The 25,164-nt window shown below is 37.8% G+C and overlaps 2 protein-coding genes across 4 annotated transcripts; both read left to right on the top strand.

Annotated features, from left to right (window-relative positions):
• Positions 1-580: 580 nt before the first annotated feature.
• Positions 581-9,728, top strand: LOC138928046 (serine/arginine repetitive matrix protein 2-like). 3 transcript variants are annotated; one of them, XM_070284218.1, is made up of 2 exons: positions 581-1,090; positions 8,813-9,728. In XM_070284218.1, exon 2 carries the CDS (start codon positions 8,817-8,819, stop codon positions 9,726-9,728), a length of 912 nt encoding a protein of 303 aa, XP_070140319.1. In that variant the 5' UTR covers positions 581-1,090; positions 8,813-8,816. The 3 variants fall into 3 exon arrangements, with proteins under 3 accessions (XP_070140319.1, XP_070140320.1, XP_070140318.1); XM_070284219.1 differs by lacking the exon at positions 581-1,090 and adding an exon at positions 2,896-3,075; XM_070284217.1 differs by lacking the exon at positions 581-1,090 and adding an exon at positions 8,604-8,747.
• Positions 4,422-7,167, top strand: LOC138928045 (uncharacterized). The gene has a single exon (XM_070284216.1). The coding sequence runs from the start codon at positions 4,560-4,562 to the stop codon at positions 7,017-7,019; it is 2,460 nt and encodes an 819-aa protein (XP_070140317.1). The 5' UTR covers positions 4,422-4,559; the 3' UTR covers positions 7,020-7,167.
• Positions 9,729-25,164: the final 15,436 nt, after the last annotated feature.

Here is a 25,164-nt window from a genome sequence, read left to right as displayed (position 1 = left end):
CGCTTTACAACGACATGTACTCTCTGTTATATTTTGAAATGTCATTAGGCTTTAACTAAAATAATATTTTAAGACACCTATCCTTGCCTCTGACCACCTGATGTGAGTCGAAGCATATCATTAAAAAACACTCCTTATCCGGTCTGAGGTAAGGATATGGATTCAAAATGGCAGATATTTGCTATTCTTAATAAATAAATAAATAAATAAATAAATACATAAATAAATAAATAAATAAATAAATAAATAAATAAATAAATAAATAAATAAATAAATAAATAAATAAATAAATAAATAAATAAATAAATAAATAAATAAATAAATAAATCAATAAATAAATCAATAAATAAATCAATAAATAAATCAATAAATAAATAAATAAATAAATAAATAAATAAATAAATAAATCAATAAATAAATAAATGAATAAATAAATAAATAAATAAATAAATAAATAAATAAATAAATAAATAAATAAATAAATAAATAAATAAATAAATAAATAAATAAATAAATAAATAAATAAATAAATAAATAAATAAATAAATAAATAAATAAATAAATAAATAAATAAATAAATAAATAAATAAATAAATTGTGAAGACCCACTCTTATGGCCTTCACATTTTGTTCCTTACATATATGTATATAGTTAGGATTAAGTAGGTTAAGTTCATAATCAATAGTTTTAAGCATATATATACGGCAGTAGGTTAAGAGACAAAACCTTGAAGTCAATAATTATAATTTTTAAGTTAGCCCTAAGTGGCAACCCAAAACTATCGAATAAGTCAGGAGAATAGTTGAACTTCCCGCCGAAGCCAGGACACCAACCACGATCACGTCATGGAAAATACTAAGAAGAAATCCCCGATAAAATCCCACAGGGGAGATTTCTGGGAAACGAGACCGACAGCCACACTAACTTCCGGGACTTGAAATTTTGTGCGCGGCGAGAAAATTTGGAAGTTTTGGAAGCCAGCGGAGAAAAACGACGAAGACAACACCAAGTCCGAGATTTAACCGACGCGTGGCCGGCAAGTGGAAGCAAGCGATCGACAAGAGAGAAACACTGGCTTCGGCAAGCAGGGTGAGCATAAAGAGTGCGACAGGGACAGATAGGGATTAGAAAGGAAAAATCCAGACAAATAAAAGTAAAGTAACTCGAAATCAAAGTGTTAGAATTATTGGTACAAGTGTCAAGCCCCGATCGTGCCGTCTGCGAGTATTCCGGGCATGTGCGCAGTAGTTTTCTCGACAGGATTAGTCGCGCCGGTGCCGTCTGCGAGTATTCCGGGCATCTGCGCAGTAGTTAGGGCTGGCTGTAATTCCTCCGATTTTGCTGTCTGCGAGTATTCCGGGCATTTTCGTAGTAGGAATCGCGCAGTAGTTAGGGCTGATCGTAATTCCTCCGATATTGCCGTCTGCGAGTATTCCGGGCATTTTCGTAGTAGGAATTGCGCGCCAGAAATAGCCGCGACAGTGCCGTCTGCGAGTATTCCGGGCATTTGCGCAGTAGTTAGGGTTAGTCGTAATTCCTCCGATATTGCCGTCTGCGAGTATTCCGGGCATTTTCGTAGTAGGAATTGCGCGCCAGAAATAGCCGCGACAGTGCCGTCTGCGAGTATTCCGGGCATTTTCGTAGTAGGCATTTGCGCAGTAGTTAGGGCTAGCCGTAATTCCTCCGATATTGCCGTCTGCGAGTATTCCGGGCATTTTCGTAGTAGGAATTACGTACCAGAAATAGCCGCGACAGTGCCGTCTGCGAGTATTCCGGGCATTTGCGCAGTAGTCAGGGCTGGTCGTAATACCTCCGATTCTGCCGTCTGCGAGTATTCCGGGCATTTTCGTAGTAGGATTTACGCGCCAGAAGTAGTCGCGACAGTGCCGTCTGCGAGTATTCCGGGCATTTGCGCAGTAGTTAGGGCTGGTCGTAATACCTCCGATTTTGCTGTCTGTGAGTATTCCGGGCATTTTCGTAGTAGGATTTGCGCGCCAGAAGTAGTCGCGACAGTGCCGTCTGCGAGTATTCCGGGCATTTGCGCAGTAGTTAGGGCTGGTCGTGATACCTCCGATTTTGCTGCCTGTGAGTATTCCGAGCATTTTCGTAGTAGGATTTGCGCGCCAGAAATAGCCGCGACAGTGCCGTCTGCGAGTATTCCGGGCATTTGCGCAGTAGTTAGGGCTGCCAGTGTTACCTCCGATTTTGCTGTCTGTGAGTACTCCGGGCATTTTCGTAGTAGGTTTCGCTGGCCAGAATTAACTGCGACAGTGCCGTCGGCGAGTATTTCAAGCCTGTGACAATATTTAGGGCCACCAGTGTTACCTCAGTTTATGCCGACCGTGAGTACTCTGGGCATTTTCGTAGAAAGATTTCTGGGCAGGATTGGCCACGACAGCGCCGGCCGGGAGTATTTCGGGCACCCGCATAAAGTTTGTACCACCAGGGCTGGCTACGATGGTGCCAGAGCGTAGTCATACATAGGCATTATAGATACTCATATTCGTATATATATTCCCCATAAGCGTCCGTCGTGGCATAGCCAACGGTACGCGACTCGGTGACCCGAGTACGAGTTTTCCCCAAATAGAATATTATGAAACCCCTCCTCAACTGTCTCAAAGATAAATAAATTTATCTGATGAGGACTCTGGGCGGACTGAGACGCCGACCCCAGCAAAACGCATCCTTACAGATTGGCGCCCGAGCAGGGACCAGTTGAGGAAACTTAAGGGGAAAATTCCAACCATCGTGGCCTAAAGAACCACTAGATCATTTTATTCTCCACCACTGGGAAAATTTCTGTCAAGGGGAAAATACACAGAGAAAATTCTGGGAGAAATTTTGTTACATTTTGTTGTTGAGCAGAAATTTCGAATGCATTGAGAGAAAAGTTAAATTGGAAAATTCGGAATCAGCAAAATAAATAAAATATATCCGAAAACACGAAAAAGAATTTTAATGGGGAGATACTAACAAAAGAAGTAGTAATAGTAGTAACAGTAGTACAAAAAGGGCTCTACCTAACCTCTGAGATCGCACGCTCATAATACCCATAGTAAGCAGAGAACCACGTGCGTGAGTTCGAACGAAAACCGACGAGAAGCAACGTGATCGCGCCGCCATCGGGTATATAACAACGAGAACTCATCGCAATCGGGACAGTCGTTCGTGAGAGCTCAAGCAGTCAACATCGGTCAAGACCAGCAAACAACAAGAACATTTTCTTATTTATCGTGAGCATCGTGCAAAACAAGTACAGTCGTTCGTCGCCGAAGAATAAAACCGCGTGCATTGTGCAATTAAAAATCGTGAACCACGTGCATCATACGGATAAAAAAATTAATTAATTAAACATTCGCGGCTGGCATTTCAAACGAAAAACAACACAGTAGTCCGTGGTCATCGAAACAATATTTGAATTTTTTTTTGGTGCCATCGTCGAGAATCCAAACGTCACGCGTATATACCCTCACGTAATGGGTGTCAAGTGGATCTCGTATCGTCGGAAACAGGAACTCGAGACCCTGACCGCCGCGTTCGGGCTAAGTAGCGTTGGAACCGTCGAGGAATTACGCCAACGACTCAGCGAATTTTCGAAGCGGGAGGATCTGTCGCCAGAAACGCAAGGACAATTGGCGAAAATGGAAGCGGCATACGGGAATGCCGTTACTCCCGACCAAAAATCGCCGCTTACCGTCATGGTTGAACCTACGGGCGAAAAGGTATCGGGCGACTGCAGGAGTCACACCCTTCAGCTGCCACGGACCAATTCGGCTCCTAATTTGGTGTCGCTGCTACAAGTGGACGAACGTCGTAGCGCGCGACCTGAAGGCACCTCTTGCGCCACATTGGTGGACAAGATGGCCCGATGGGGGCTTACTTTTGATGGATCTGGCGACCCACTCCGATTTATGGAACACATGGAAGAAAGAGCAGCCACGTATCAGGTCGATTTAAGGGCCCTACCACAGGCAATGCCAGTGCTCCTAACCGGAAGGGCAGAGAGCTGGTTCCGAACGAGCAGACTGCAGGGCACGACATGGAAAACTTTTAAGAAGGAGTTTCTGGAATTTTTCTTACCGCCACGGTACTTCCAAAGGCTGGAAGACCAGATCCGGACGCATACACAGAGACCAGGTGAGCTGTTCAAATTCTACTTGATCGATCTCCGCATACTCATGCAACGAGCGGGATACACCATGGCGCAAGAACTGGAGCGCGTGTACGAAAATATGTTGCCGGAGTACCAACTGTACACACGGCGTCAGGATTTTCACACGCTAGCCGAGCTGACACAACTAGTGGTAAACTTCGAGATCGTAAGAAGTCGAGGACAAGGAAACCAAATGGGTAATCAGGAACGCGAAGGATTCAGGGCACCCCACCGAGGATCTACAGGTGGTCCGATAGGAGTACACACACCCCCAAACCCGGAGGGGCCGAACGGACCAGGAGCCGAGATACAGCATGGGACCATAATGCCGGAATCAGAAGCCCCGATCAACGCACTCAACGCCTGCAGGAATTGTGGGGAAAGTGGCCATTTCCAAAGGGAATGCCGACAGCCGCAAGTTCTATTCTGCTGGGACTGTGGCAGACGTGGCCTTCGCACTGTGGAATGCTGCCGCAGATCGGGAAACGGCTACGGGCCTCGAGCAGGCGGGGATCGCCCGAGGAACCCGGGAGTTTCCCCAAGCCAATAAGCCAAGTACTAAGACTAAAGCAGGGCCGGATCCAGGCGCAGGTCCGCATCAAAGGAAACACGTTTAAGGCCACCCTGGATACGGGAGCCACCCGAAGTTTCATTAGCGAACAACGGGCGGCGCAGATCGGACGAGGAAGAGACTGGCGAGAGATTCGCACCCGGATCCGATTGGCGGATGGATCCCACCGAGACCTCACTAGGGGCCTTGTAGTAACCATTCACCTGGGCCAACAGCAGGTAAAACTGTTCTTGCTAGTGATGCCCACGGTGCTAGATGACATACTACTGGGAATCGACTTCCTTTGTGGCATCAAGGCCATCATTAGCTGCGGAGGAGAACACTTACAATTGGATTCGAGGGCAGAATTGACCAGCGAGGAACAAAACAATTCGGAGATTTCAGCGAGGAACGACGCACCGAACGAGGAGTGCGTGGCTGCTCCTTCTGGAATCCTGCGAAGCAACGAGGAAAATCTAGAAATTTCAGCAAGGAACGACGCACCGAACGAGGAGTGCGTGGCTGCTCCCTCTGGAATCCTGCGAAGCAACGAGGAAAATCTAGAAATTTCAGCAAGGAACGACGCACCGAACGAGGAGTGCGTGGCTGCTCCTTCTGGAATCCTGCGAAACAACGAGGAAAATCTAGAAATTTCAGCAAGGAACGACGCACCGAACGAGGAGTGCGTGGCTGCTCCTTCTGGAATCCTGCGAAGCAACGAGGAAAATCTAGAAATTTCAGCAAGGAACGACGCACCGAACGAGGAGTGCGTGGCTGCTCCTTCTGGAATCCTGCGAAGCAACGAGGAAAACCCGGAGATGTCGGCGAGGAACGACGCACCGAACGAGGAGTGCGTGGCTGATCCCCCCGGAATATCCAGGAGCACCGAGGACACTAAGGAGACCCCCACAGTCAAACACAGACGACCGAATCGTGCCAGACGGAATCGGAACCGACACGGAGACCCGATGGTAAGGGAGACCCAACCTAGCTGGACTTCGGCCTTGCCTACCAGCAGCCAGACCGCTCGACAACACAATCCTTTCCGACAAGGACCAGAGACACCTCTACCAACTAGGAAAGTCCGGTTCCGAGAACCAATTGTGGAAGGCGAAGACGGCGTTAGGCCTGACGGATCAACACCAACGGACATCCAAAGAGAGGAAAGCCTAGCCAGCATCGACACCAACACGAGCTTAACAGCGGCACCGGACACCATGGATCCGAGGGTGAGTGCTTTTCTGCAGACCGAATTAGATAAATTTGACCATCTGGCGGGCACTTCTAATATCGCGGAACATCACATTGTTATGAGGGATGACAAGCCCATTAAGCAGCGATATTACCCTAAAAACCCAGCAATGCAAGCGGTTATAAACAAACAAGTAGATGAACTCTTGCGGGATGGACGGATCGAGCCATCAAAAAGCCCTCATAGTGCACCAATAGTACTAGTCGGGAAAAAGACAGGCGATATCCGAATGTGCGTGGATTATCGACAACTGAACGCGCGATCAGTCCCCGACGCGTACCCCCTACCCAGAATTCATCACATACTGGAACGTTTACGGAACGCGCGATTCATTTCCACTCTCGACCTTAAGAGTGGATACTGGCAAATTCCGGTCGCGCCTGCCAGTCGGGAATACACCGCTTTTACCGTCCCGGGACGAGGCCTCTTCCACTGGAAGGTGATGCCATTCGGGTTACATTCAGCTCCCGCGACATTTCAAAGAGCTCTCGATAGCGTCATAGGCCCGGAGTTAGAACCTTCAGCCTTCGCGTACTTAGATGACATCATTGTTATCGGCACGACTCTCGACGAACACATCGAAAACCTGCGCGAAGTATTTAGGCGACTCCGACATGCTAACCTGAAACTCAACCGAGACAAATGTAGTTTCTTTCAGCGGAGTCTAAAATACCTGGGTCACGTGATAAGCGAGTCAGGGATCCACACTGATCCTGATAAGATCGCAGCGATTCGCGAGCTACAACCGCCTACGAATGTCCGTGAATTGCGACGCTGCCTCGGTGTCGCGTCGTGGTACCGCCGTTTCGTCCCGAACTTTGCAGCCATCGTAGAACCGATATCCACGCTCCTCCGGAAAGGCAGGAAATGGAGTTGGGACACGGAACAGGAGCAAGCTTTCGAGACTCTAAAAACCCGACTCACCGAAGCCCCAGTACTTGCGTGTCCCGATTTTACGCAGAAGTTTTCCCTGCAAACCGACGCTAGCGATCACGGGTTAGGAGCAGTCCTACTGCAAAGCATCGACGGTGTCGAACGAGTTATGCCAGTCGACGATTAACCCGAGCCGAGGAAAATTACTCAGTAACAGAAAAGGAGTGCCTCGCGATCGTATGGGCCATTCGCAAAATGCGTTGCTACCTGGAAGGATATCGGTTCGAAGTCGTGACGGATCATCTGGCGCTTAAATGGTTAAACTCAATCGACAACCCAACCGGACGAATCGCCAGATGGGCCCTCGAACTACAACAATATCAGTTCGACGTTCAGTATCGACGAGGGAAATTCAACATAGTAGCCGACGCTCTTTCCCGTCAGCCCTTGGACACAGTACAACAAGCCAACGTAGAGCCATCGCAATGCAAATGGGTGCGCAAGATGATACTTCAAGTAACTCAGGAACCGGGAAAATTTCCAGACTACCGGATCGAAGGAGGCCAGCTGTACCGAATGACGGGGAATACACCCCAGGAGGAAGACCAGGTTCCGTGGAAGCTATGCGTTGGCCAGGAGTACCGACAACGAGTCCTACAGGAGTGCCACGATCATCCGACAGCTGGACATCTCGGGACACGGAAAACCAGCAAACGCGTAGCGCAAAAGTATTACTGGCCAGGACTCTTCAGGGAAGTCACCAAGTATGTACGACGGTGCCCCACCTGCCAAAAATACAAGGTAAGCCAACTTAAACCCGCCGGCCAGATGTCAACACGCCAAGTCAAGGAACCATTCAGCGTAGTATGTGCGGACTTCATGGGTCCGTTTCCACGTTCTCGTCATGGAAATACCATGTTACTGGTATTTTTGGACGCATTCACCAAATGGGTAGAATTAGTCCCACTCCGGAAAGCGACGACACCCCATCTCGAACGATCGTTCCGGAATCGGATTCTGAGTCGCTTTGGCGTTCCACATACATTCGTATGTGACAACGGGACCCAGTTCACCAGCCGGTCGTTTAAAACATTCTGCAAAAATCTTGGGATGGAACTTCAGCACACGGCCCCCTACACGCCACAACAGAACCCAACGGAAAGGGCAAACAGGACCATAAAAACAATGCTGGCCCTGTACTTGGATGGAGCTGAACAAAACACCTGGGACGAGCTACTTCCCGAACTCTCGCTGGCCATAAACTCAAGCGTTTCAGACACCACCGGATTCAGCCCCGCCTTCATCATGCAAGGAAGGGAACCGAGACTACCCAATACATTGTTCGACCAAGCCACGCCGAGTCACACGTCGAATCAGCCACCACCAGGAAAGAAGGCGGAACAGATGCAGGAATTGTTCCGGATCGTCAAAGACAACAGCGAGCGAGCATCCAACGAACAAAGACGACACTACAATCTCCGACGCCGGGAATGGCGACCGGCCGTGGGATCACTGGTACTCCTCCGCCGCCACGTACTATCCAAGGCTTCAGAGGGATTCACTGCAAAGCTGGCGGCCAAATACGATGGACCATACAAGGTTCACAAGTTCCTGTCTCCTAATCTCTTACAATTACAGGTGCCTGGGAGTCGACGACGACGCACAGCCGGACTAGGGGACGTAAAGGAATACCATTACGAGGATACCGACGACGACGAGCCACCCGCTGCCGCCGAGGGGACCCAGTCTTGAGAAAAGGGGCCACTTGCTGGTAGTCGCGACTACCCAACGTCCCTCCCCATCGAGGGGAATTCAATGACTGGCCACTCAAAACTTTTTTTTGTTTGTTATTTACTATCACTAAAACCTTGTTAGACTAAGAAAACACGAGTTACATAGGAAGGAGCTAGGCTTAGTTTAGTCATTCGCACTCATAGGGATATCCAATATTTAAGATATACTAAGTTTCTTTACCCGCAGTGCCATGAGTTCAAGAGACCCGAGACGCCCAGTGACGGGCACCGTGGATACGGACAGCGATGCGGAGATGCAGGAGACGCTGGATACTTCGATACGCGACCTCCTGAGCGATCCACTCTGGGAACCGGATCAGCTGATCCTGGAGGCTGAGGCCACCGGCCTCTCCCTGGACGATGTCCTCGATCTCTGCATCGCACCAGGGGACCCACTGGGAGAAGTAGAACCAGACGGAAGATTTGGGGGCTATCGTAACCCGAGCCCGCCACGGCAGCGACCCCGTGCTGACACCGCAGCACCAACTACTACCGGCGATGCAAGCAGCGAGACATCAAGCGGCACCACCGCAGGTAGTTCGGGCGGATCCTCACGCGACGCTTTACTGCCCGGATCCAGCGGATCCTCTGGCGACGCACTATTACCCAGCTCGGGTAATTCCTCCGCCGAGGTCACGCTGCCCCGCAGGTCCGACCGGGACACCATGTTGCCTTCCATCAGGGAAGTGGCCAGGACGACCGCGGCGATGCCCAACCCACCGCCACGGTACGAGGACATCTCCAGTGCCGACGAAATGGAAACCACGGCCCGGTCGTTCGCCACAGCGCGAACCCGACTGTCCAGCGCCACCACGGAGGAGATCATTGAGGTCTCTGACTCCGACGACAGAAGCACGCCCCTGTGGAGGGAGGTACCACCACGTCCAGAGACGCCACCGCCGTCGTACCAAGAGCTGTTCGGGCCAGGCCCCTACGACAGCCCCCGCACCATGGCCAGGAAGAGTATGCCAACAGCAACTGCACCACCGCCGAACCATGACACCCGACGGCTCAGCGGGCCTCGGGCCAAGCAGCGAGGGCGCGGGCGGCTGCACCGCCGCCGAACCACGACACCCGACGACTCAGCGGCGAGGCGCTACTAGACGGCCCCAGCACATCGGGCCAAGCAGCGAGGGCGCGGGCGGCTGCACCGCCGCCGAACCACGACACCCGACGACTCAGCGGCGAGGTACGCCTAGACGGCCCCAGCACATCGGGCCAAGCAGCGAGGGCACGGGCAGTCATGCATCAGGAGAACCGCGACCGGGCACACGGCAGCAACACGGACTTCGCGCAACCGCAGCCAGCAACAAAAAGAAGACGCCGCCCCAATGGGAACGGGACCAGAATCAACCGGCAGCGAGTGGAGGCAGGCCCTCGAACCAGGGAGGAGATCCCGTGCGGAGCTGTACGGGAGATCGCATACACTGGACGCCCTAACCAGCGACGTCGAACCGCGCGGTCAAGGGGAAGTTCCTCGACGGACAGCTCCCCTGAACCGACACCGCGATCCGGACCCGTGGAGCGGCTAGGACCCTCCATGGTAGTGGCCCCGGCCCAGTGGCGAGTGGAGACGGCCGGAAGAGAAATCCCAGTCACCCTACGCACTTGGATAGAGGGAGAGCTGGGATTGCAAAGAACTAAGGATATAAGACGCCAGGAGAAGATCGACGGCAGGTCGTATAGGGTCCATATCTCCCGAAGTGGGCGCGTCACCATCTTCTCACCCACCCCAAAGTAAAGGGGGGGTGTGAAGACCCACTCTTATGGCCTTCACATTTTGTTCCTTACATATATGTATATAGTTAGGATTAAGTAGGTTAAGTTCATAATCAATAGTTTTAAGCATATATATACGGCAGTAGGTTAAGAGACAAAACCTTGAAGTCAATAATTATAATTTTTAAGTTAGCCCTAAGTGGCAACCCAAAACTATCGAATAAGTCAGGAGAATAGTTGAACTTCCCGCCGAAGCCAGGACACCAACCACGATCACGTCATGGAAAATACTAAGAAGAAATCCCCGATAAAATCCCACAGGGGAGATTTCTGGGAAACGAGACCGACAGCCACACTAACTTCCGGGACTTGAAATTTTGTGCGCGGCGAGAAAAGTTGGAAGTTTTGGAAGCCAGCGGAGAAAAACGACGAAGACAACACCAAGTCCGAGATTTAACCGACGCGTGGCCGGCAAGTGGAAGCAAGCGATCGACAAGAGAGAAACACTGGCTTCGGCAAGCAGGGTGAGCATAAAGAGTGCGACAGGGACAGATAGGGATTAGAAAGGAAAAATCCAGACAAATAAAAGTAAAGTAACTCGAAATCAAAGTGTTAGAATTATTGGTACAAGTGTCAAGCCCCGATCGTGCCGTCTGCGAGTATTCCGGGCATGTGCGCAGTAGTTTTCTCGACAGGATTAGTCGCGCCGGTGCCGTCTGCGAGTATTCCGGGCATCTGCGCAGTAGTTAGGGCTGGCTGTAATTCCTCCGATTTTGCTGTCTGCGAGTATTCCGGGCATTTTCGTAGTAGGAATCGCGCAGTAGTTAGGGCTGATCGTAATTCCTCCGATATTGCCGTCTGCGAGTATTCCGGGCATTTTCGTAGTAGGAATTGCGCGCCAGAAATAGCCGCGACAGTGCCGTCTGCGAGTATTCCGGGCATTTGCGCAGTAGTTAGGGTTAGTCGTAATTCCTCCGATATTGCCGTCTGCGAGTATTCCGGGCATTTTCGTAGTAGGAATTGCGCGCCAGAAATAGCCGCGACAGTGCCGTCTGCGAGTATTCCGGGCATTTTCGTAGTAGGCATTTGCGCAGTAGTTAGGGCTAGCCGTAATTCCTCCGATATTGCCGTCTGCGAGTATTCCGGGCATTTTCGTAGTAGGAATTACGTACCAGAAATAGCCGCGACAGTGCCGTCTGCGAGTATTCCGGGCATTTGCGCAGTAGTCAGGGCTGGTCGTAATACCTCCGATTCTGCCGTCTGCGAGTATTCCGGGCATTTTCGTAGTAGGATTTACGCGCCAGAAGTAGTCGCGACAGTGCCGTCTGCGAGTATTCCGGGCATTTGCGCAGTAGTTAGGGCTGGTCGTAATACCTCCGATTTTGCTGTCTGTGAGTATTCCGGGCATTTTCGTAGTAGGATTTGCGCGCCAGAAGTAGTCGCGACAGTGCCGTCTGCGAGTATTCCGGGCATTTGCGCAGTAGTTAGGGCTGGTCGTGATACCTCCGATTTTGCTGCCTGTGAGTATTCCGAGCATTTTCGTAGTAGGATTTGCGCGCCAGAAATAGCCGCGACAGTGCCGTCTGCGAGTATTCCGGGCATTTGCGCAGTAGTTAGGGCTGCCAGTGTTACCTCCGATTTTGCTGTCTGTGAGTACTCCGGGCATTTTCGTAGTAGGTTTCGCTGGCCAGAATTAACTGCGACAGTGCCGTCGGCGAGTATTTCAAGCCTGTGACAATATTTAGGGCCACCAGTGTTACCTCAGTTTATGCCGACCGTGAGTACTCTGGGCATTTTCGTAGAAAGATTTCTGGGCAGGATTGGCCACGACAGCGCCGGCCGGGAGTATTTCGGGCACCCGCATAAAGTTTGTACCACCAGGGCTGGCTACGATGGTGCCAGAGCGTAGTCATACATAGGCATTATAGATACTCATATTCGTATATATATTCCCCATAAGCGTCCGTCGTGGCATAGCCAACGGTACGCGACTCGGTGACCCGAGTACGAGTTTTCCCCAAATAGAATATTATGAAACCCCTCCTCAACTGTCTCAAAGATAAATAAATTTATCTGATGAGGACTCTGGGCGGACTGAGACGCCGACCCCAGCAAAACGCATCCTTACAAAATAAATAAATAAATAAATAAATAAATAAATAAATAAATAAATAAATAAATAAATAAATAAATAAATAAATAAATAAATAAATAAATAAATAAATAAATAAATAAATAAATAAATAAATAAATAAATAAATAAATAAATAAATAAATAAATAAATAAATAAATAAATAAATAAATAAATAAATAAATAAATAAATAAATAAATAAATAAATAAATAAATAAATAAATAAATAAATAAATAAATAAATAAATAAATAAATAAATAAATAAATAAATAAATAAATAAATAAATAAATAAATAAATAAATAAATAAATAAATAAATAAATAAATAAATAAATAAATAAATAAATAAATAAATAAATAAATAAATAAATAAATAAATAAATAAATAAATAAATAAATAAATAAATAAATAAATAAATAAATAAATAAATAAATAAATAAATAAATAAATAAATAAATAAATAAATAAATAAATAAATAAATAAATAAATAAATAAATAAATAAATAAATAAATAAATAAATAAATAAATAAATAAATAAATAAATAAATAAATAAATAAATAAATAAATAAATAAATAAATAAATAAATAAATAAATAAATAAATAAATAAATAAATAAATAAATAAATAAATAAATAAATAAATAAATAAATAAATAAATAAATAAATAAATAAATAAATAAATAAATAAATAAATAAATAAATAAATAAATAAATAAATAAATAAATAAATAAATAAATAAATAAAGAAATAAATAAATAAATAAATAAATAAATAAATAAATAAATAAATAAATAAATAAATAAATAAATAAATAAATAAATAAATAAATAAATAAATAAATAAATAAATAAATAAATAAATAAATAAATAAATAAATAAATCAATAAATAAATAAATAAATAAATAAATAAATAAATAAATAAATAAATAAATAAATAAATAAATAAATAAATAAATAAATAAATAAATAAATAAATAAATAAATAAATAAATAATAAATAAATAAATAAATAAATAAATAAATAAATAAATAAATAAATAAATAAATAAATAAATAAATAAATAAATAAATAAATAAATAAATAAATAAATAAATAAATAAATAAATAAATAAATAAATAAATAAATAAATAAATAAATAAATAAATAAATAAATAAATAAATAAATAAATAAATAAATAAATAAATAAATAAATAAATAAATAAATAAATAAATAAATAAATAAATAAATAAATAAATAAATAAATAAATAAATAAATAAATAAATAAATAAATAAATAAATAAATAAATAAATAAATAAATAAATAAATAAATAAATAAATAAATAAATAAATAAATAAATAAATAAATAAATAAATAAATAAATAAATAAATAAATAAATAAATAAATAAATAAATAAATAAATAAATAAATAAATAAATAAATAAATAAATAAATAAATAAATAAATAAATAAATAAATAAATAAATAAATAAATAAATAAATAAATAAATAAATAAATAAATAAATAAATAAATAAATAAATAAATAAATAAATAAATAAATAAATAAATAAATAAATAAATAAATAAATAAATAAATAAATAAATAAATAAATAAATAAATAAATAAATAAATAAATAAATAAATAAATAAATAAATAAATAAATAAATAAATAAATAAATAAATAAATAAATAAATAAATAAATAAATAAATAAATAAATAAATAAATAAATAAATAAATAAATAAATAAATAAATAAATAAATAAATAAATAAATAAATAAATAAATAAATAAATAAATAAATAAATAAATAAATAAATAAATAAATAAATAAATAAATAAATAAATAAATAAATAAATAAATAAATAAATAAATAAATAAATAAATAAATAAATAAATAAATAAATAAATAAATAAATAAATAAATAAATAAATAAATAAATAAATAAATAAATAAATAAATAAATAAATAAATAAATAAATAAATAAATAAATAAATAAATAAATAAATAAATAAATAAATAAATAAATAAATAAATAAATAAATAAATAAATAAATAAATAAATAAATAAATAAATAAATAAATAAATAAATAAATAAATAAATAAATAAATAAATAAATAAATAAATAAATAAATAAATAAATAAATAAATAAATAAATAAATAAATAAATAAATAAATAAATAAATAAATAAATAAATAAATAAATAAATAAATAAATAAATAAATAAATAAATAAATAAATAAATAAATAAATAAATAAATAAATAAATAAATAAATAAATAAATAAATAAATAAATAAATAAATAAATAAATAAATAAATAAATAAATAAATAAATAAATCAATAAATAAATCAATAAATAAATCAATAAATAAATAAATAAATAAATCAATAAATAAATCAATAAATAAATAAATAAATAAATAAATAAATAAATAAATAAATCAATAAATAAATAAATGAATAAATAAATAAATAAATAAATAAATAAATAAATAAATAAATAAATAAATAAATAAATAAATAAATAAATAAATAAATAAATAAATAAATAAATAAATAAATAAATAAATAAATAAATAAATAAATAAATAAATAAATAAATAAATAAATAAATAAATAAATAAATANATAAATAAATAAATAAATAAATAAATAAATAAATAAATAAATAAATAAATAAATAAATAAATAAATAAATAAATAAATAAATAAATAAATAAATAAATAAATAAATAAATAAATAAATAAATAAATCAATAAATAAATCAATAAATAAATAAATAAATAAATAAATAAATAAATAAATAAATAAATAAATAAATAAATAAATAAATAAATAAATAAATAAATAAATAAATAAATAAATAAATAAATAAATAAATAAATAAATAAATAAATAAATAAATAAATAAATAAATAAATAAATAAATAAATAAATAAATAAATAAATAAATAAATAAATAAATAAATAAATAAATAAATAAATAAATAAATAAATAACTAAATAAATAGATAAATAAATCAATAAATAAATAAATAAATAAATAAATAAATCAATAAATAAATCAATAAATAAATCAATAAATAAATAAATAAATAAATAAATAAATAAATAAATAAATAAATAAATAAATAAATAAATAAATAAATAAATTGTGAAGACCCACTCTTATGGCCTTCACATTTTGTTCCTTACATATATGTATATAGTTAGGATTAAGTAGGTTAAGTTCATAATCAATAGTTTTAAGCATATATATACGGCAGTAGGTTAAGAGACAAAACCTTGAAGTCAATAATTATAATTTTTAAGTTAGCCCTAAGTGGCAACCCAAAACTATCGAATAAGTCAGGAGAATAGTTGAACTTCCCGCCGAAGCCAGGACACCAACCACGATCACGTCATGGAAAATACTAAGAAGAAATCCCCGATAAAATCCCACAGGGGAGATTTCTGGGAAACGAGACCGACAGCCACACTAACTTCCGGGACTTGAAATTTTGTGCGCGGCGAGAAAAGTTGGAAGTTTTGGAAGCCAGCGGAGAAAAACGACGAAGACAACACCAAGTCCGAGATTTAACCGACGCGTGGCCGGCAAGTGGAAGCAAGCGATCGACAAGAGAGAAACACTGGCTTCGGCAAGCAGGGTGAGCATAAAGAGTGCGACAGGGACAGATAGGGATTAGAAAGGAAAAATCCAGACAAATAAAAGTAAAGTAACTCGAAATCAAAGTGTTAGAATTATTGGTACAAGTGTCAAGCCCCGATCGTGCCGTCTGCGAGTATTCCGGGCATGTGCGCAGTAGTTTTCTCGACAGGATTAGTCGCGCCGGTGCCGTCTGCGAGTATTCCGGGCATCTGCGCAGTAGTTAGGGCTGGCTGTAATTCCTCCGATTTTGCTGTCTGCGAGTATTCCGGGCATTTTCGTAGTAGGAATCGCGCAGTAGTTAGGGCTGATCGTAATTCCTCCGATATTGCCGTCTGCGAGTATTCCGGGCATTTTCGTAGTAGGAATTGCGCGCCAGAAATAGCCGCGACAGTGCCGTCTGCGAGTATTCCGGGCATTTGCGCAGTAGTTAGGGTTAGTCGTAATTCCTCCGATATTGCCGTCTGCGAGTATTCCGGGCATTTTCGTAGTAGGAATTGCGCGCCAGAAATAGCCGCGACAGTGCCGTCTGCGAGTATTCCGGGCATTTTCGTAGTAGGCATTTGCGCAGTAGTTAGGGCTAGCCGTAATTCCTCCGATATTGCCGTCTGCGAGTATTCCGGGCATTTTCGTAGTAGGAATTACGTACCAGAAATAGCCGCGACAGTGCCGTCTGCGAGTATTCCGGGCATTTGCGCAGTAGTCAGGGCTGGTCGTAATACCTCCGATTCTGCCGTCTGCGAGTATTCCGGGCATTTTCGTAGTAGGATTTACGCGCCAGAAGTAGTCGCGACAGTGCCGTCTGCGAGTATTCCGGGCATTTGCGCAGTAGTTAGGGCTGGTCGTAATACCTCCGATTTTGCTGTCTGTGAGTATTCCGGGCATTTTCGTAGTAGGATTTGCGCGCCAGAAGTAGTCGCGACAGTGCCGTCTGCGAGTATTCCGGGCATTTGCGCAGTAGTTAGGGCTGGTCGTGATACCTCCGATTTTGCTGCCTGTGAGTATTCCGAGCATTTTCGTAGTAGGATTTGCGCGCCAGAAATAGCCGCGACAGTGCCGTCTGCGAGTATTCCGGGCATTTGCGCAGTAGTTAGGGCTGCCAGTGTTACCTCCGATTTTGCTGTCTGTGAGTACTCCGGGCATTTTCGTAGTAGGTTTCGCTGGCCAGAATTAACTGCGACAGTGCCGTCGGCGAGTATTTCAAGCCTGTGACAATATTTAGGGCCACCAGTGTTACCTCAGTTTATGCCGACCGTGAGTACTCTGGGCATTTTCGTAGAAAGATTTCTGGGCAGGATTGGCCACGACAGCGCCGGCCGGGAGTATTTCGGGCACCCGCATAAAGTTTGTACCACCAGGGCTGGCTACGATGGTGCCAGAGCGTAGTCATACATAGGCATTATAGATACTCATATTCGTATATATATTCCCCATAAGCGTCCGTCGTGGCATAGCCAACGGTACGCGACTCGGTGACCCGAGTACGAGTTTTCCCCAAATAGAATATTATGAAACCCCTCCTCAACTGTCTCAAAGATAAATAAATTTATCTGATGAGGACTCTGGGCGGACTGAGACGCCGACCCCAGCAAAACGCATCCTTACAAAATAAATAAATAAATAAATAAATAAATAAATAAATAAATAAATAAATCAATAAATAAATCAATAAATAAATCAATAAATAAATAAATAAATAAATAAATAAATAAATAAATAAATAAATAAATAAATAAATAAATAAATAAATAAATCAATAAATAAATAAATGAATAAATAAATAAATAAATAAATAAATAAATAAATAAATAAATAAATAAATAAATAAATAAATAAATAAATAAATAAATAAATAAATAAATAAATAAATAAATAAATAAATAAATAAATAAATAAATAAATAAATAAATAAATAAATAAATAAATAAATAAATAAATAAATAAATAAATAAATAAATAAATAAATAAATAAATAAATAAATAAATAAATAAATAAATAAATAAATAAATAAATAAATAAATAAATAAATAAATAAATAAATAAATCAATAAATAAATAAATAAATAAATAAATAAATCAATAAATAAATCAATAAATAAATCAATAAATAAATAAATAAATAAATAAATAAATAAATAAATAAATCAATAAATAAATAAATGAATAAATAAATAAATAAATAAATAAATAAATAAATAAATAAATAAATAAATAAATAAATAAATAAATAAATAAATAAATAAATAAATAAATAAATAAATAAATAAATAAATAAATAAATAAATAAATAAATAAATAAATAAATAAATAAATAAATAAATAAATAAATAAATAAATAAATAAATAAATAAATAAATAAATAAATAAATAAATAAATAAATAAATAAATAAATAAATAAATAAATAAATAAATAAATAAATAAATAAATAAATAAATAAATAAATCAATAAATAAATCAATAAATAAATCAATAAATAAATCAATAAATAAAGCAATAAATAAATAAATAAATAAATAAATAAATATATAAATAAATCAATAAATAAATAAATGAATAAATAAATAAATAAATAAATAAATAAATAAATAAATAAATAAATAAATAAATAAATAAATAAATAAATAAATAAATAAATAAATAAATAAATAAATAAATAAATAAATAAATAAATAAATAAATAAATAAATAAATAAATAAATAAATAAATAAATAAATAAATAAATAAATAAATAAATAAATAAATAAATAAATAAATAAATAAATAAATAAATAAATAAATAAATAAATAAATAAATAAATAAATAAATCAATAAATAAATCAATAAATAAATCAATAAATAAATCAATAAATAAATCAATAAATAAATAAATAAATAAATAAATAAATAAATAAATAAATAAATAAATAAATAAATAAATCAATAAATAAATAAATGAATAAATAAATAAATAAATAAATAAATAAATAAATAAATAAATAAATAAATAAATAAATAAATAAATAAATAAATAAATAAATAAATAAATAAATAAATAAATAAATAAATAAATAAATAAATAAATAAATAAATAAATAAATAAATAAATAAATAAATAAATAAATAAATAAATAAATAAATAAATAAATAAATAAATAAATAAATAAATAAATAAATAAATAAATAAATCAATAAATAAATAAATCAATAAATAAATAAATAAATAAATAAATAAATCAATAAATAAATCAATAAATAAATCAATAAATAAATAAATAAATAAATAAATAAATAAATAAATAAATCAATAAATAAATAAATGAATAAATAAATAAATAAATAAATAAATAAATAAATAAATAAATAAATAAATAAATAAATAAATAAATAAATAAATAAATAAATAAATAAATAAATAAATTGTGAAGACCCACTCTTATGGCCTTCACATTTTGTTCCTTACATATATGTATATAGTTAGGATTAAGTAGGTTAAGTTCATAATCAATAGTTTTAAGCATATATATACGGCAGTAGGTTAAGAGACAAAACCTTGAAGTCAATAATTATAATTTTTAAGTTAGCCCTAAGTGGCAACCCAAAACTATCGAATAAGTCAGGAGAATAGTTGAACTTCCCGCCGAAGCCAGGACACCAACCACGATCACGTCATGGAAAATACTAAGAAGAAATCCCCGATAAAATCCCACAGGGGAGATTTCTGGGAAACGAGACCGACAGCCACACTAACTTCCGGGACTTGAAATTTTGTGCGCGGCGAGAAAAGTTGGAAGTTTTGGAAGCCAGCGGAGAAAAACGACGAAGACAACACCAAGTCCGAGATTTAACCGACGCGTGGCCGGCAAGTGGAAGCAAGCGATCGACAAGAGAGAAACACTGGCTTCGGCAAGCAGGGTGAGCATAAAGAGTGCGACAGGGACAGATAGGGATTAGAAAGGAAAAATCCAGACAAATAAAAGTAAAGTAACTCGAAATCAAAGTGTTAGAATTATTGGTACAAGTGTCAAGCCCCGATCGTGCCGTCTGCGAGTATTCCGGGCATGTGCGCAGTAGTTTTCTCGACAGGATTAGTCGCGCCGGTGCCGTCTGCGAGTATTCCGGGCATCTGCGCAGTAGTTAGGGCTGGCTGTAATTCCTCCGATTTTGCTGTCTGCGAGTATTCCGGGCATTTTCGTAGTAGGAATCGCGCAGTAGTTAGGGCTGATCGTAATTCCTCCGATATTGCCGTCTGCGAGTATTCCGGGCATTTTCGTAGTAGGAATTGCGCGCCAGAAATAGCCGCGACAGTGCCGTCTGCGAGTATTCCGGGCATTTGCGCAGTAGTTAGGGTTAGTCGTAATTCCTCCGATATTGCCGTCTGCGAGTATTCCGGGCATTTTCGTAGTAGGAATTGCGCGCCAGAAATAGCCGCGACAGTGCCGTCTGCGAGTATTCCGGGCATTTTCGTAGTAGGCATTTGCGCAGTAGTTAGGGCTAGCCGTAATTCCTCCGATATTGCCGTCTGCGAGTATTCCGGGCATTTTCGTAGTAGGAATTACGTACCAGAAATAGCCGCGACAGTGCCGTCTGCGAGTATTCCGGGCATTTGCGCAGTAGTCAGGGCTGGTCGTAATACCTCCGACTCTGCCGTCTGCGAGTATTCCGGGCATTTTCGTAGTAGGATTTACGCGCCAGAAGTAGTCGCGACAGTGCCGTCTGCGAGTATTCCGGGCATTTGCGCAGTAGTTAGGGCTGGTCGTAATACCTCCGATTTTGCTGTCTGTGAGTATTCCGGGCATTTTCGTAGTAGGATTTGCGCGCCAGAAGTAGTCGCGACAGTGCCGTCTGCGAGTATTCCGGGCATTTGCGCAGTAGTTAGGGCTGGTCGTGATACCTCCGATTTTGCTGCCTGTGAGTATTCCGAGCATTTTCGTAGTAGGATTTGCGCGCCAGAAATAGCCGCGACAGTGCCGTCTGCGAGTATTCCGGGCATTTGCGCAGTAGTTAGGGCTGCCAGTGTTACCTCCGATTTTGCTGTCTGTGAGTACTCCGGGCATTTTCGTAGTAGGTTTCGCTGGCCAGAATTAACTGCGACAGTGCCGTCGGCGAGTATTTCAAGCCTGTGACAATATTTAGGGCCACCAGTGTTACCTCAGTTTATGCCGACCGTGAGTACTCTGGGCATTTTCGTAGAAAGATTTCTGGGCAGGATTGGCCACGACAGCGCCGGCCGGGAGTATTTCGGGCACCCGCATAAAGTTTGTACCACCAGGGCTGGCTACGATGGTGCCAGAGCGTAGTCATACATAGGCATTATAGATACTCATATTCGTATATATATTCCCCATAAGCGTCCGTCGTGGCATAGCCAACGGTACGCGACTCGGTGACCCGAGTACGAGTTTTCCCCAAATAGAATATTATGAAACCCCTCCTCAACTGTCTCAAAGATAAATAAATTTATCTGATGAGGACTCTGGGCGGACTGAGACGCCGACCCCAGCAAAACGCATCCTTACAAAATAAATAAATAAATAAATAAATAAATAAATAAATAAATAAATAAATCAATAAATAAATCAATAAATAAATCAATAAATAAATAAATAAATAAATAAATAAATAAATAAATAAATAAATAAATAAATAAATAAATAAATAAATCAATAAATAAATAAATGAATAAATAAATAAATAAATAAATAAATAAATAAATAAATAAATAAATAAATAAATAAATAAATAAATAAATAAATAAATAAATAAATAAATAAATAAATAAATAAATAAATAAATAAATAAATAAATAAATAAATAAATAAATAAATAAATAAATAAATAAATAAATAAATAAATAAATAAATAAATAAATAAATAAATAAATAAATAAATAAATAAATAAATAAATAAATAAATAAATAAATAAATAAATAAATAAATAAATAAATAAATAAATAAATAAATAAATAAATAAATAAATAAATAAATAAATCAATAAATAAATAAATAAATAAATAAATAAATCAATAAATAAATCAATAAATAAATCAATAAATAAATAAATAAATAAATAAATAAATAAATAAATAAATCAATAAATAAATAAATGAATAAATAAATAAATAAATAAATAAATAAATAAATAAATAAATAAATAAATAAATAAATAAATAAATAAATAAATAAATAAATAAATAAATAAATAAATAAATTGTGAAGACCCACTCTTATGGCCTTCACATTTTGTTCCTTACATATATGTATATAGTTAGGATTAAGTAGGTTAAGTTCATAATCAATAGTTTTAAGCATATATATACGGCAGTAGGTTAAGAGACAAAACCTTGAAGTCAATAATTATAATTTTTAAGTTAGCCCTAAGTGGCAACCCAAAACTATCGAATAAGTCAGGAGAATAGTTGAACTTCCCGCCGAAGCCAGGACACCAACCACGATCACGTCATGGAAAATACTAAGAAGAAATCCCCGATAAAATCCCACAGGGGAGATTTCTGGGAAACGAGACCGACAGCCACACTAACTTCCGGGACTTGAAATTTTGTGCGCGGCGAGAAAAGTTGGAAGTTTTGGAAGCCAGCGGAGAAAAACGACGAAGACAACACCAAGTCCGAGATTTAACCGACGCGTGGCCGGCAAGTGGAAGCAAGCGATCGACAAGAGAGAAACACTGGCTTCGGCAAGCAGGGTGAGCATAAAGAGTGCGACAGGGACAGATAGGGATTAGAAAGGAAAAATCCAGACAAATAAAAGTAAAGTAACTCGAAATCAAAGTGTTAGAATTATTGGTACAAGTGTCAAGCCCCGATCGTGCCGTCTGCGAGTATTCCGGGCATGTGCGCAGTAGTTTTCTCGACAGGATTAGTCGCGCCGGTGCCGTCTGCGAGTATTCCGGGCATCTGCGCAGTAGTTAGGGCTGGCTGTAATTCCTCCGATTTTGCTGTCTGCGAGTATTCCGGGCATTTTCGTAGTAGGAATCGCGCAGTAGTTAGGGCTGATCGTAATTCCTCCGATATTGCCGTCTGCGAGTATTCCGGGCATTTTCGTAGTAGGAATTGCGCGCCAGAAATAGCCGCGACAGTGCCGTCTGCGAGTATTCCGGGCATTTGCGCAGTAGTTAGGGTTAGTCGTAATTCCTCCGATATTGCCGTCTGCGAGTATTCCGGGCATTTTCGTAGTAGGAATTGCGCGCCAGAAATAGCCGCGACAGTGCCGTCTGCGAGTATTCCGGGCATTTTCGTAGTAGGCATTTGCGCAGTAGTTAGGGCTAGCCGTAATTCCTCCGATATTGCCGTCTGCGAGTATTCCGGGCATTTTCGTAGTAGGAATTACGTACCAGAAATAGCCGCGACAGTGCCGTCTGCGAGTATTCCGGGCATTTGCGCAGTAGTCAGGGCTGGTCGTAATACCTCCGATTCTGCCGTCTGCGAGTATTCCGGGCATTTTCGTAGTAGGATTTACGCGCCAGAAGTAGTCGCGACAGTGCCGTCTGCGAGTATTCCGGGCATTTGCGCAGTAGTTAGGGCTGGTCGTAATACCTCCGATTTTGCTGTCTGTGAGTATTCCGGGCATTTTCGTAGTAGGATTTGCGCGCCAGAAGTAGTCGCGACAGTGCCGTCTGCGAGTATTCCGGGCATTTGCGCAGTAGTTAGGGCTGGTCGTGATACCTCCGATTTTGCTGCCTGTGAGTATTCCGAGCATTTTCGTAGTAGGATTTGCGCGCCAGAAATAGCCGCGACAGTGCCGTCTGCGAGTATTCCGGGCATTTGCGCAGTAGTTAGGGCTGCCAGTGTTACCTCCGATTTTGCTGTCTGTGAGTACTCCGGGCATTTTCGTAGTAGGTTTCGCTGGCCAGAATTAACTGCGACAGTGCCGTCGGCGAGTATTTCAAGCCTGTGACAATATTTAGGGCCACCAGTGTTACCTCAGTTTATGCCGACCGTGAGTACTCTGGGCATTTTCGTAGAAAGATTTCTGGGCAGGATTGGCCACGACAGCGCCGGCCGGGAGTATTTCGGGCACCCGCATAAAGTTTGTACCACCAGGGCTGGCTACGATGGTGCCAGAGCGTAGTCATACATAGGCATTATAGATACTCATATTCGTATATATATTCCCCATAAGCGTCCGTCGTGGCATAGCCAACGGTACGCGACTCGGTGACCCGAGTACGAGTTTTCCCCAAATAGAATATTATGAAACCCCTCCTCAACTGTCTCAAAGATAAATAAATTTATCTGATGAGGACTCTGGGCGGACTGAGACGCCGACCCCAGCAAAACGCATCCTTACAAAATAAATAAATAAATAAATAAATAAATAAATAAATCAATAAATAAATCAATAAATAAATCAATAAATAAATAAATAAATAAATAAATAAATAAATAAATAAATAAATAAATAAATAAATAAATCAATAAATAAATAAATGAATAAATAAATAAATAAATAAATAAATAAATAAATAAATAAATAAATAAATAAATAAATAAATAAATAAATAAATAAATAAATAAATAAATAAATAAATAAATAAATAAATAAATAAATAAATAAATAAATAAATAAATAAATAAATAAATAAATAAATAAATAAATAAATAAATAAATAAATAAATAAATAAATAAATAAATAAATAAATAAATAAATAAATAAATAAATAAATAAATCAATAAATAAATAAATAAATAAATAAATAAATCAATAAATAAATCAATAAATAAATCAATAAATAAATAAATAAATAAATAAATAAATAAATCAATAAATAAATAAATGAATAAATAAATAAATAAATAAATAAATAAATAAATAAATAACTAAATAAATAAATAAATAAATAAATAAATAAATAAATAAATAAATAAATAAATAAATAAATTGTGAAGACCCACTCTTATGGCCTTCACATTTTGTTCCTTACATATATGTATATAGTTAGGATTAAGTAGGTTAAGTTCATAATCAATAGTTTTAAGCATATATATACGGCAGTAGGTTAAGAGACAAAACCTTGAAGTCAATAATTATAA

This window comes from Drosophila kikkawai, chromosome 2R (assembly GCF_030179895.1).
Source record: "Drosophila kikkawai strain 14028-0561.14 chromosome 2R, DkikHiC1v2, whole genome shotgun sequence".
Taxonomy (NCBI): Eukaryota; Metazoa; Arthropoda; class Insecta; order Diptera; family Drosophilidae; genus Drosophila; species Drosophila kikkawai.
Note: the sequence above shows the minus strand (reverse complement) of the source record. Positions and strands in the feature narration are given on the sequence as shown.

Coding starts and splice junctions, on each gene's coding strand:
- LOC138928045 (XM_070284216.1), top strand. CDS start 4,560: ATGCCGACAGCCGCAAGTTCTATTCTGCTGGGACTGTGGCAGACGTGG.
- LOC138928046 (XM_070284218.1), top strand. CDS start 8,817: ATGAGTTCAAGAGACCCGAGACGCCCAGTGACGGGCACCGTGGATACG.